Source organism: Bufo gargarizans, chromosome 8 (assembly GCF_014858855.1).
Source record: "Bufo gargarizans isolate SCDJY-AF-19 chromosome 8, ASM1485885v1, whole genome shotgun sequence".
In the NCBI taxonomy this organism is placed as follows: domain Eukaryota; kingdom Metazoa; phylum Chordata; class Amphibia; order Anura; family Bufonidae; genus Bufo; species Bufo gargarizans.
Genome location: NC_058087.1, coordinates 113,450,109 through 113,463,186, shown reverse-complemented (window position 1 = coordinate 113,463,186; position 13,078 = coordinate 113,450,109). Strand labels below are relative to the sequence as shown.

At 40.7% G+C, this 13,078-nt stretch overlaps 1 protein-coding gene across 1 annotated transcript in view; it reads right to left on the bottom strand.

The window, feature by feature from the left end:
* The window catches only part of LOC122944578 (GPI inositol-deacylase-like), a 682,600-nt gene that overhangs the window by 202,584 nt on the left and 466,938 nt on the right, over positions 1–13,078 (bottom strand). The window contains exon 10 of the mRNA XM_044303000.1: positions 9,180–9,270. Within this exon, the coding sequence (XP_044158935.1) occupies positions 9,180–9,270 (91 nt within the window). The remainder of the gene's footprint in view (positions 1–9,179; positions 9,271–13,078) is intronic.

Sequence of the window (13,078 nt, the reverse complement as noted above, 5' to 3'; positions counted from 1 at the left end):
GGCCTCAGTACGCGACTTTCTGAAGAGCTGCCACTGCCTGACCTCGAAATTACCTATACTCCCTGCTGAGGTGGTCTGCTGCATGATGAAATAATTCACCACTTTATGCTGCTCATACAGACACTCCAGCATATGCAAGGTAGAATTTCAAGTTGGAATATTGAGGATCAATGACAGACCGTTCTGTCACGGCAAGACCAAGAGGGAGTTCCTTGGCACATAAGAATGACTGAAATACAAGGACAGTCTCCTGGACATGACCAGCACCTTCTGCAAGCCACGGTACTTTTTCAAAACACATTGCACCACTAAATCTGTCATGTGCGCCATGCAAGGATTCTGTGTTGTTTCCCCCCAAATGTAGCACAGCTAAGATGTTCCTGCATTATCGTTGACCATCTTACCCCATTGGAGCTGGCAGGAAGAAAGCCAGTGGATATTTGATGCGTGATGCACTTTAGCAACTGATCGGCTGTGTAGCTACTCTTGCCTAGCCTAGACTGATCAGCTTTAACACAGCATGGCAAAACTTCACTTAATACATACAATAGGAGGGAGGGGAACTGCCCTGACAATAGGAGGGAGGGGAACTGCCCTGTTTCTGTTGTGGATGGGAGGATGTCCATTGAAAAGGATGTGAAGGAGGCAGATAAGTGACCGGTGTGGGAACCAGGTTGAGACAAACATGGAGAATGTCGATCTGACCTGACCCAGTTGCTCTGGTGCTGTGTCACTGCTGCCACAAAAAACATTGACCCAGGGGTCTGTGAAAGATGTTTATAGTCCCTGCCTGTAAACGCTGCTCCAGGTGTCCATGATGGTGAGCACTATACCACAAAAAAACAACTGCAAGGAGTGGCCCATGTTCTCCACCACATTCAGTACAATGCAGGGATGATTTAAAAAAAAAAAAATAACAGCGACTAGGTATCTTCCATCGACGCTGAGTGCATTATCTGATCTCAAACAAAGAGCAGGAATGAACAATACTATAAAAGTCCAAGCTCTCAAAGGCTATGTACACCTTTGGAGGCAATTGTTTTTATGATTGAATGTTACTCATTTTTGGCTAAAAATAATTTTTTTAATTGGCCTTTAATAAAAATATTGAACTATTCTGTCAAAAAAGGGTTAACTGTTTTTCTAACTGTGTGACGGGTACTTTCGCTTTCACTTTGTGCCATCATCTAATAAACCTTACCTCTAAATTACTAAGAGGCCATAAACACTTATTTAAGTCACACTCTTATCAGTAAGATACCAACTGAGCTTTCTGGCAGAATACTTTTCTTGTTTTCTTTAACGGATCAGTTTTAAACAGATCATTTAAAGATGACAAACTAGCCTAAGTTAAGTTAAAAATAAATAAATAAGGGGATCATTTATTAAGACTGGCATCCAAAATGTTTTAGATGTCGGTCTTAATACCCCATATAGCTGGTGGTAGATCTGCCAAAGTTATGTAGAGGCGCTATATAAATTTAGACTGGAATATTTTTTTAATTCATTTTACTTTTTAAGAGAAAAAAAAAATGCGTGCGTTTGTACATTTTAGGGATAAATAAAACCCTGTTATACTAAATATAGCTAAAATGAATACCTAGGTAGAAATGGAGGTTGGTGATATGGGTCAGGAAACGCAGGCAAGTATCTGAGCTAATGTAGTCAGGGGGAGTAGAAAAGCACCTCTGTTTCTTTGCGCCCAAGTAACATTGTCAAGTTGTGGGATAATGCAAGGGTGTCCGTTTTAGAAATGGCAGCCATAGCTGCCACTACTGCCCCTAAGACCCGGAAGGACAGTCTAGCAAGTAGGTAGGGGATGGTAGTACAGGCAGGGCTAGACAGGTATAGAGCAGGTATAGAGCAGGAGTACCCAACTGGCAGACCCCTCCTCCCAAATGCAGCTGCAAACAGCTGTCAACCCCTCAGCTCCCTGCTTCACCATTCCCCTGCCTTGTAATTGGTAGTGTCTAAACTCCACGTGCCATGATCGTCACAGTGTCATATGACATTCAAAGCCTCAATTTCAAAGTAACCATGTAGCTCACAATCACTGCCTCAAATGAAAATCTTTATAATTATATATATATATATATATATATGAGAAAGGATGTAGTATAGATCCGAAACGTCGCGCTTCCAGCATGGGTGAATAAACACTTTTTTCATGTGAGTGTGCTGCCTGCTTTATATTTTTTTGTACTTTGGGTCAGGTTCGGACCCCATGGGCTTGCACCACTGCTTTTCTCTTTTTTTATTACATAGTTTTTTGTCCAGTGCTGCCACTGTTTTTGCTATATAAAAAGTCGAACAACCATCCTGTAGTGATTTATCAAACCAGGCAGATGGGATTCAGGGCTGCTTTGTAATAGCAAAGGTAGCAAATTCTTCCATACTAACTATCTCACGTCTTTGCACTCAATATCAAGTTCAAGTTCCAGGCACTGCAAATCTAAATTCAGTGCTATTGCTTGAGTGTCTTATCCAGGTGCCAGACTGCTAAATATCACTTTCTCCTTGTACAGCAGATTAATCAGGACGCTGGCTGCAGTGATGGCATAAAGCCAGATCACCGATGCTAATATGGCAGCAGCACACCTGCTGGCCGTAGATCATTTTTATAGGGGTGCGTCCATCCTCAGAGTGGGTGCTTCCACTGAGGGTAAATTGGAGATTGGAGGTGTGTCTCACAGAACATGAGACTGCTCTGAGGATAGATACACCCCAATACTTATTTTCCAGTGGTCCACCCTGCTCAGTGACAGCATGTCACAGGTACTAATAGGGATCATCAAGCAGCTCATTTGTCTTATAATAAAGTTGATAAAAGAAGACTGCTGAAGCAGTGTCACCATGGAGAAGCATAGGAAGAAGGGATGCAAATGAGCTCTTGGTAAGCTCTGCCTCTAATGCCACTAGATTTAAGGCAGCTATCCTATAAGTCAATATTTGACCATCATCTGCAGACAGTTGATTTGGGGTGATTGCCCCTCAACTGGCCAGTACTGCACTGATGAAGGGCAATCACCCCAAAACAGCTGGCTGTAGATGAGGTGCTGGCTTATTTATTATCCAAGTCATGTCTCAAGGCCTATTTAAAGGGTTGAACATAGATTTTTTTTGGATAAGTGCCTTACATCAGGTGGCATTAGACACAGAGGTTTTTAAGAGCTCATTTGCATCCCTTCTTCCAAGAAATCCAGAGGAGCATGTATGGCCTATAAGTCTCCTCACACCAAGAAGAAAAAGTAGTCCGAAATTATGGAGAAGCCTTCCACAGTTAACAGTTAAGAAATGTATAAATAAGTGGAGGTCTATACATTATTTGGAATATTTACTAGCAAATTACATATGAATGTATACATAAATGTAAGTTTATACATTACTTGTAATATAAACTAGTAGATAGAATACGCAGGGGTGAAGGAAAAAGTGAAGAGAAGGCCCATACTGAGTCCATGAAAGATTGAAATTTTTGTCCTAAGTTAGCGGAAAGTGAGACTTTAAGAGAAAAAACAAAAAAAAAATCAATTTCCGCTAACTTATGCCAAAAAAAATCTATGAACTCGCCAGGCCCCTCATTGAATACCTTGGGGTGTCTTCTTTCCAAAGTGGGGTCACATGTGGGGTATTTATACTGCCCTGGCTTTTTAGGGGCCCTAAAGTGTCAGAAGAAGTCTGGGATCCAAATGTCTAAAAATGCCCTCCTAAAAGGAATTTGGGCACCTTTACGCATCTAGGCTGCAAAAAAGTGTCACACATGTGGTATCGCCGTACTCAGGAGAAGTTGGGGAATGTGTTTTGGGGTGTCATTTTACATACCCATGCTGGGTGAGAAAAATATCTTGGTCAAATGCCAACTTTGTATAAAAAAATTGGAAAAGTTGTCTTTTGCCAAGATATTTCTCTCACCCAGCATGGGTATATGTAAAATGACACCCCAAAACACATTCCCCAACTTCTCCTGAGTACGGCGATACCAGATGTGTGACACTTTTTTGCAGCCTAGGTGGGCAAAGGGACCCACATTCCAAAGTGCACCTTTCGGATTTCACCGGTCATTTTTTACAGATTTTGATTGCAAACTACTTCTCACACATATGGGCCCCTAAATTGCCAGGGCAGTAGAACTACGCCACAAGTGACCCCATTTTGGAAAGAAAACACCCCAAGGTATTCCGTGAGGGGCATGGCGAGTTCCTAGATTTTTTCATTTTTTGTCGCAAGTTAGTGGAATATGAGACTTTGTAAGGAAAAAAGAAAAAAAAATCATAATTTTTCCGCTAACTTGTGACAAAAAATAAAAAATTCTAGGAACTCGCCGTGCCCCTCACGGAATACCTTGTGGTGTCTTCTTTCCAAAATGGGGTCACTTGTGGCGTAGTTATACTGCCCTGGCAATTTAGGGGCCCAAATGTGTGAGAAGTACTTTGCAATCAAAATGTGTAAAAAATGGCCTGCGAAATCCGAAAGGTGCACTTTGGAATATGTGCCCCTTTGCCCACCTTGGCTGCAAAAAAGTGTCACACATCTGGTATCGCCATACTCAGGAGAAGTTGGGGAATGTGTTTTGGGGTGTCATTTTACATATACCCATGCTGGGTGAGAAAAATATCTTGGTCAAATGCCAACTTTGTATAAAAAAATGGGAAAAGTTGTCTTTTGCCAAGATATTTCTCTCACCCAGCATGGGTATATGTAAAATGACACCCCAAAACACATTCCCCAACTTCTCCTGAGTACGGCGATACCAGATCTGTGACACTTTTTTGCAGCCAAGGTGGGCAAAGGGGCACATATTCCAAAGTGCACCTTTCAGATTTCGCAGGACATTTTTTACACATTTTGATTGCAAAGTACTTCTCACACATTTGGGCCCCTAAATTGCCAGGGCAGTATAACTACCCCACAAGTGACCCCATTTTGGAAAGAAGACACCCCAAGGTATTCCGTGAGGGGCATGGCGAGTTCCTAGAATTTTTTATTTTTTGTTGCAAGTTAGTGGAATATGAGACTTTGTAAGAAAAAAATAAATAAAAAAAATCATCATTTTCCGCTAACTTGTGACAAAAAATAAAAAGTTCTATGAACTCACTATGCCCATCAGCGAATACCTTAGGGTGTCTACTTTCCGAAATGGGGTCATTTGTGGGGGTTTTCTACTGTCTGGGCATTGTAGAACCTCAGGAAACATGACAGGTGCTCAGAAAGTCAGAGCTACTTCAAAAAGCGGAAATTCACATTTTTGTACCATAGTTTGTAAACGCTATAACTTTTACCCAAACCATTTTTTTTTTTGCCCAAACATTTTTTTTTATCAAAAACATGTAGAACAATAAATTTAGCTAAAAATTTATATATGGATGTCGTTTTTTTGCAAAATTTTACAGCTGAAAGTGAAAAATGTCATTTTTTTGCAAAAAAATCTTTAAATTTCGATTAATAACAAAAAAAGTAAAAATGTCAGCAGCAATGAAATACCACCAAATGAAAGCTCTATTAGTGAGAAGAAAAGGAGGTAAAATTCCTTTGGGTGTTAAGTTGCATGACCGAGCAATAAACGGTGAAAGTAGAGTAGTGCAGAAGTGTAAAAAGTGCTCTGGTCATTAAGGGGGTTTCAGCTAGCGGGGTTAAAGTGGTTAAGGAAGTGTCCCACTGTTGTAATGTCTAATTTCGACCCTCAGAAGTTGAAGTACCCGAGTGGGACAAAAACATAAAGTTAAGAAAAGTAAAAATAAATAAATAAAGACATATTGGGTATTGCCGTCTGTAATGACTGGCTCTATAAAAATATCACACGATCTACCCTGTCACCTGAATGCCGTAAAACAAATAAAATAAAAACTGTGCTAAAACAATTTTTTTTTGTCACTTTACATCACAAAGAGTGTAATACTAAGTGATCAAACAGTCATATGTACCCCAAAATAGTACCAATCAAACTGTAACCTCATCCTGCAAAAAAATGAGCCCCGACATAAGACAATCGCCCAAAATTAAAAAAAAACATGGCATTCAGAATATGAAGACATATTTGTCCAAAAAGATTTTATTGTGCAAAACTGAAATAAAAAAAATTAAAAAAGACACATTAGTAATTGCCACATCCGTAACAACCTGCTCTATAAAAATATAAAAATATTACATGAGCCACCCAGTCACCTGAACGCCGTAAAAAAATAAAAACTGTGCTAAAACCTTTGCCATTTTTTTGTCATCACATTACATCACAAAAAGCTCATTTTATGTGGGAAAAGTTAATTGTTTTATTGGTACCATTTTTGGGTACTTATGATATTTTTTTGATCATTCAATATTACACTTTTTGACCCCAATTTTTTGTTTTTGTGTTGGCATTTTTTTATCATGTGATATTTTTATAGAGCAGGTAATTACAGATGCAGCGATACCCAATATGTCTTTAGTTATTTTAGTTTTACACAATAAAAGTATTTTAGAAAAATATGTTTTCGGGCAATTGTCTCATGTAGTGGCTCAATTTTTGCAGGATGAGGTGGCAGTTTGGTAGTATTTTAGGGTACATATGACTTTTTGTGGAGCAGGGTAAGTATATACCCTGTGATGGGCCGAGCACATGGGGGGGGAAGTTGGATAAACCCTTTTAAGGTGAAATATGGCAGGGTTCAGCTCCAATATTTTGTGATAACTGAAATAAAAATCTGGTCAATGTCCAAAGACTTAGGCTAACTTTATATTTGCATCAAAGCTATCCAGCAGGCTGTTTTGCCAGTGAATAGGCTGGGGGTGTTCTCCAGATCCAGCATAGCCAGATAGTGCCGTATGTCCGCAGGACCCTATTGACTATAATGGGATCCGGTCACTCGTTGGCATATATGCCAGGATTCAGTCGGATAAAAACGCTGTATGCAGGGAGCAGCTGGATCCCATTATAGTCAGTGGGGTTCGGTGGCAACACAGCACTATCTGGCTATATGTGAGTAAAAAGAGAAAAGGGTCCATCTCGATTAAAATGTTACCTTTATTTTTCAGTGCAAATAAAAGCCAGTTACACTCCAGTTGACTGGAGTGTAACTGGCTTTTATTTGCACTGAAAAATAAAGGTAACATTTTAATCGAGCTGGACCCTTTTCTCTTTTTACTCAAGTAACGCCGTGGTTCCTGGCATGGTCCGTGCTCGGTGTGACAGGGTTTGAGCACGCCTACATTTTTTCTTTCTGCCTATCTGGCTATACGAGACCGGGAGAAAACTGGATGGTTGCTCCCTGCCAGCACAACCTGCCAGATAGCTTTGTCACAAGTGTGAATTTAGCCTTAAAAGGATTGTCTCACTAGGCACTTACTAATGTTTTGTGAATGTCAATATTGACTCCTTTGCTGGCTGGATTCATTTTTCCATCACATTATACATTGCTTATTTCCATGGTTACAGACCACCCTGCAATCCACTGGTGGTTGTGCTTGCACACTATAGGACAAAACACTAGCCTAACTGTGCTCCCGCAGTCCTGGCCACCAGAGAGGCAGACACTTTTCCTACAGAGTGCAAGCACGACCACCACTGATTGTTTCCATGGTTACGAGCACCCTGCAATCTATCAGTGTATAATGTGATGGAAAAATGAATCCAGCCAGCAAAGGAAGCAATATGAACAATCACAATACATTAGTAAGTCGATTGTATTAACTTTCTCTACATGATAAATGTCACTTGCTTAAGTGAGACAACCCCTTTAACTGTATGCTACTTTTGGCTGTATACCATCTATGAATTATTACTTTGAATTCTAATAATTATTGCTACTTTGGTCAATGTCCAAATACTTATAGACTAAGGCTACTTTCACACTAGCGTTTTTGCTGGATCCGGAAGGGTTCAGCAAAAAAAAAAAAACTCTGGTAGCTGATAATAAAACCTTCTGCTTCCGTTATGAACGGATCCGGTTGTATTATCTTTAACATTGCCAAGACGGATCCGTCATGAACTCCATTGAAAGTCAATGGGGGAGGAATCCGTTTTCTATTGTGTCAGATTGTGTCATGACGGATCCGTCTTGCTCTGCATCCCAGGACGGAAAGCAAGCTACAACATGTTGCGGTCTGCTCTCCGGTCTAGGAGCGCAACTAAACGGAATGGAATGCATTTTGGACCATTCTGTTCTGTTCAGTTCAGTTTTGTCCCCATTGACAATGAATGAAGACAAAACTGAAGCGTTTTTTTCTGGTATTGAGCCCCTGTGACGGAACTCAATATCGGAAAACTTAAATGCTAATGTGAAAGTAGCCTTACACCTGCAGCAAAGCTATCAAGCAGGCAGTTTCAGCAGTAAACAGCCTGCCGGTGTTCTCCCGATCCGGCATGGACGGATAGTGCCGCGTGTCTGCCACACCTCATTGACTGTAATGGGGCAGCTGGATCCACACCGGATCTCATTATAGTCAGTGGGGTCCGGTGGGCACACGGCACTATCTGGCTATACTAAACCCAGAGAACACTGGAAGGCTGCTCCCTGCTGGGACAAACTGCCAGATGGCTTTGCCGTAAGTGTGAAGTTAGCCTTAACTGTATGCTACGTTGGCTGTATACTATGAATTATTGCTTTTTATATTTGAAAGGAAGAAAAGTGGTTTTCTGAGAATTTTATATTGATGACCTATCTTCAAGATAGGGTCTAACACCCCTGTCGATCAGCTGCTTGAAGAGAAGGTTGTGCTGGTGCAACAGCTGCCTACCATTCATTGTTTAACTGCTCGCCGTAGACATCATAGCATTGAGCAGGTGTAATTACAAGAAGCCGTCCGTCCCATTTACTACTATAGGACGGCTCCTTCCCATACAATTGAATACTACAGAGCCATCCCATAGAAGTGAATGGGACAGCTTCTTGTAACTACACCTGCTTGCCACTCCAATGTCGATGGCGAGCAGGTAAAGAATAAATGGAAGGCAGCTCTGGCACGGCCCATGCCTTATATTCAACCAGCTGTCGGACCCCCTCCAATCTGATATTGATGATCTATCCTGAAGATAGGTCATCAACATGAAAATCCTGGAAAACCCCTTTAAATTTCCATGCCTGCAGTACTGACAGATTCACAAAGTGTTTGTGAAGTATACATATATCTAAATGGGTCCGACCAATACACTTGCATGCATGCGCACACACACACTCTATAAAAACGAAACATGAACAATTTACCTGAGAAGAATTCGACAAATATTGACAACAGGATCAACCTTGTATGGTTTAGCAGCAACATCCAATGATGCATCAAATTCTAAACTGCACCCTGGAAAGAAATAGTGAAAACTTAAAATAGAGCAGAATGAGTCTACAGTATTTCTGTCAGCTGCCAAACTGTATTTACTTATTTAAACCTCTTTAGTCACCTACACATGTGGCAGATGTTTTCACCACAAATCAGCAGAAAATGTGCAGCAAAATTCACATATATAACATGCAGATTTTGCTATGGATTTCACAATTTTCAACTGAAGGTGGTGATATTCTCTGTGAAAATCTACTCTGTGAAAAATCTCCATAAGATGTAGATATGATTTGATAAAATCTCACCAATATGGCTGGTACTGTATTCCGCTATGGATTTTTGTGCATAAAAAGAGAAAATATAAATTCACCAGTCAGTATCCTGAATTCTGGACCATGCTTTTTTAGAACGCTGTGTTGTAATTCTTCTGGAAAGGTCTAATAGCTGGGTGTTACAAAACCTCTTTTAGGCTAATTTCACATGACTGTATTTGCTTCAGGAAAGACACTGGCTTTATTTCCTGGACCAAACACTGTTCCTCTGACCTGAACTCACAGACCACAGGTACTAATGGCATTATGTGAGTACAGTACAGTAGCCCCATAGTAAGGCACATCATCACTGATGCCAATCGTCGGCTGCAGCTGAGCACATGGTGTCTGGATGAAAACATACCAGGGAGAGGAAGATGGATGAACAGGAGGAAGCACACAGGGCTGGAGCGATGGGGAACAGGTAAGTATAAATCTGTCAACAGGAAATGCAGACTAGGGGCCAACAGTAAATAGTGAAATATTCCCAGAAACTCATTTACTGTGAATAATGCAGCAAAAAACATATTTTCGATTAATATTAACATTATAGATAATAGAAAATCTTTAATATTTTTCAGCATATAAAAATTAAATAATATTTTATAGTATAGAATTTGTATGCGTAAAACTGGATTTAATGGAGATAAGTGTTAATACAGTGTGGTGAAAAGAAAGAATGACTGTGAGGTGCCTTAAGGGGCTTTTCTGAATTATTATTTTTTTTTACTGATGACCTATCCTCAGGATACTGTAGGTCTTCAATATCTGATTGGTGCGAAACACCTGGGACCCCTGATGATCAGCTGTTTGAGAAGGCAGCTCTCGCAATAACGCACCAGCATTCTTTCTACTTTCCCTAGACCAGTGACCACACGTTCATCAGTCACGTAGTCTAGGTGCAGCTAAGTCCCATTCAAGTGATTTGGGCTGAACTGCAATACCAAGCACAGCCACTATACACTGTGCTTGGTAAGCATGGAGAAGGCCGCTCACAGGAGAGCTGGTGCCTTCTCAAACAGCTGATCAGCAGGGGTCCTGGGAGATGGACCCCCACCGATCAGATACTGATGACTAGTGTTGAGTTGAATCAAGGCATCCGATGTGGAATTTGATCCAAAGATTTGGAAAAACTTGATTTGTCACGTAGCTGAATTTCCTTGTGCTTCGTATTAACGAATTGTTTATTATGTAAAATGACATCTGCATGTGTTGCAAAGTGAAAGTACGAAGCCCAGGAATGCAAAATTACCCATACTGTCTTGCAGCCAGCCAATCTGCAGATAACCATTCCCTGTGATGTCAAAGCCTTATAAAAGCCACATCCAGCGCAGTCTACGCCATTTCACTGCTAACTGAGAATAGGGAGAAATGTGACAAACGCTTATGCACTAAGGACAGTGTTGCAGAAAACTATTTAACAAAGAATATTGAATAGTGATAGTGCAGGGACAGTGCAGGGAGATCGTAGGGAAAGTTTTTTGAGACTGTAGGGAGAGCATAGGGCGACAGCAGGGACACTGCAGGTTAAATGTAATCTTCATGTGCATCTTGTTCAACTGCTGTGGAACTCCTAGTTAATCTGTTATTTTATACATAGACTTACTGTGTGTCAGACTGTGCGGTCTAATATATCACCACATGTATCTTGTTCAATTGCTTCCACATTCATATTTAATCTGTTATTTTATACATAGACTTAGGCTACATTCACACGACTGTGCCATGTTTTGCAGTCTGCAAATTGCTAAAATGCGGATCCGCAAAACATGGATACTGGCCGTTTGTGTTCTGCAATTCGCGGAACGCACAGGGCTGGTGCTTATAGAAAATGCCTATTCCTGTCCTAGATTGTGGACAAGAATAGGACATGCTTTCCCAGGGCACTGTGTGCTGTCCGCATACTTTGTGGCCCCACTGAAATGAATGGGTTTGCACCCGTTCCGCAAATTTCTGGAATGGATGTGAAACCATTCATATGGTCGTATGAATGAAGCCTTATTGTGCATCAGACTACGGATTAAAGGACAGTCTAATATATCACCACATGCATCTTGTTCAACTGCTGTCACATTAATAGTTAATCTGTTATTGTCAGGACTTGAACCCAGGGACTTGTGTTTCCCAGTCTGCAGCTCTTCCAACTCAGCTATTAAGCTTTCTGGACAGCTCCCTGTGCTAAACTGAAGTCTAGTTCCCTGTGCCTCTAGTATCAGTTTCCGCCTCTCTGGTTTACTCCACCCTGTTCCCTGATTGAAAACCCTATTTAAGCCCAGCCTTGCACTTCCTTCCTTGCAAGATATTGTGCTCTTAGCCTATAATCAAGCTAGTCTCTCCTCCAAAAATTTAGTCTATTATGACCACCTTGAGGCAACAAATGGCTGAGCTTCAAGAATTTGGTGCAACTTACCAAGAAACATTTTCTAAGTTACAAACCCTGGTGCTGGATCAACAATAAAATAAAATAATTGAACTGCCAAAACAGTTTCTGGATATGCGCAACTCAGGCTCAGATTGAAATACCAGTATGCCTCTGCCATCAAAGTTCAGTGGGGATCGTCACGATTACTGAGGATTCCTTAATCAATGCTGCATATATTTCCAAAAAAAAAGTGCTATTTATCACAAATCTTCTGACAAATGAAGCTCTTGCATGGGCCTCCCCTTATGTGGAAAAGAACCATGACCTCCTCAATGATTTAGATAACTTTATCACTGCTATGGAAGTTTTTGATGACCCTAGTTTTTGTGCTACAGCTGAGACCAAATTGCATAATCTTCAACAAGGACGATGCTCAGTTGCTGAATACACAGCAGAATTTCGTCATTGGGTTTCTAACACCACATGAAATCTAGCAGTCCAAAGGAGTCAATTTCGATGAAAGAGCTAGTGAAGGATGAGCTTGCCAGAGTTGGGGCTCTTGATAATTTGGAGGATTTTATACAACTGTGCATCCAAATTGATCAGAGACTTACTGAATGTAGAAAAGCGAGACTGCGGATATTTTGAAATAAACTTACCTACTCCTTCAGTCAATCAGCATTGAACACACAGCAAAAGACTGAATCCTTACCAGAATCTATGCAGATTGATGTCATCCAAAAAACCTCATAGTTACATAGTTAACACGGCTGAAAAAAGACATACGTCCATCAAGTTCAACCAAGGGATAGGTGGGGACGCGAATCCCAAAAGGAAGTGAGACTTCTACACGTTTTCATAAGCAATAATGTTTTTTACTTTTAAGAATTTGTCTAAACTATTTTTGAAACTGTCTACTGTTCCTGCTGTGACCACGTCCTGAGGAAGTCTATTCCACAGCTTCACAGTTCTTACAGTAAAGAAGCTTTGATGCTTCCAGAGACTGAACTGTTTCTACTCCAGTCGGGGGCAGTGCCCCTTTGTCTTTTGAGCGCATTTTACATGGAACAGCTTTTCACTGTATTTTTTGTATGGCCCATTTATATATTTGTATAGGTTAATCATGTCCCCCCTTAGACGTCTCTTCTCAAGACTA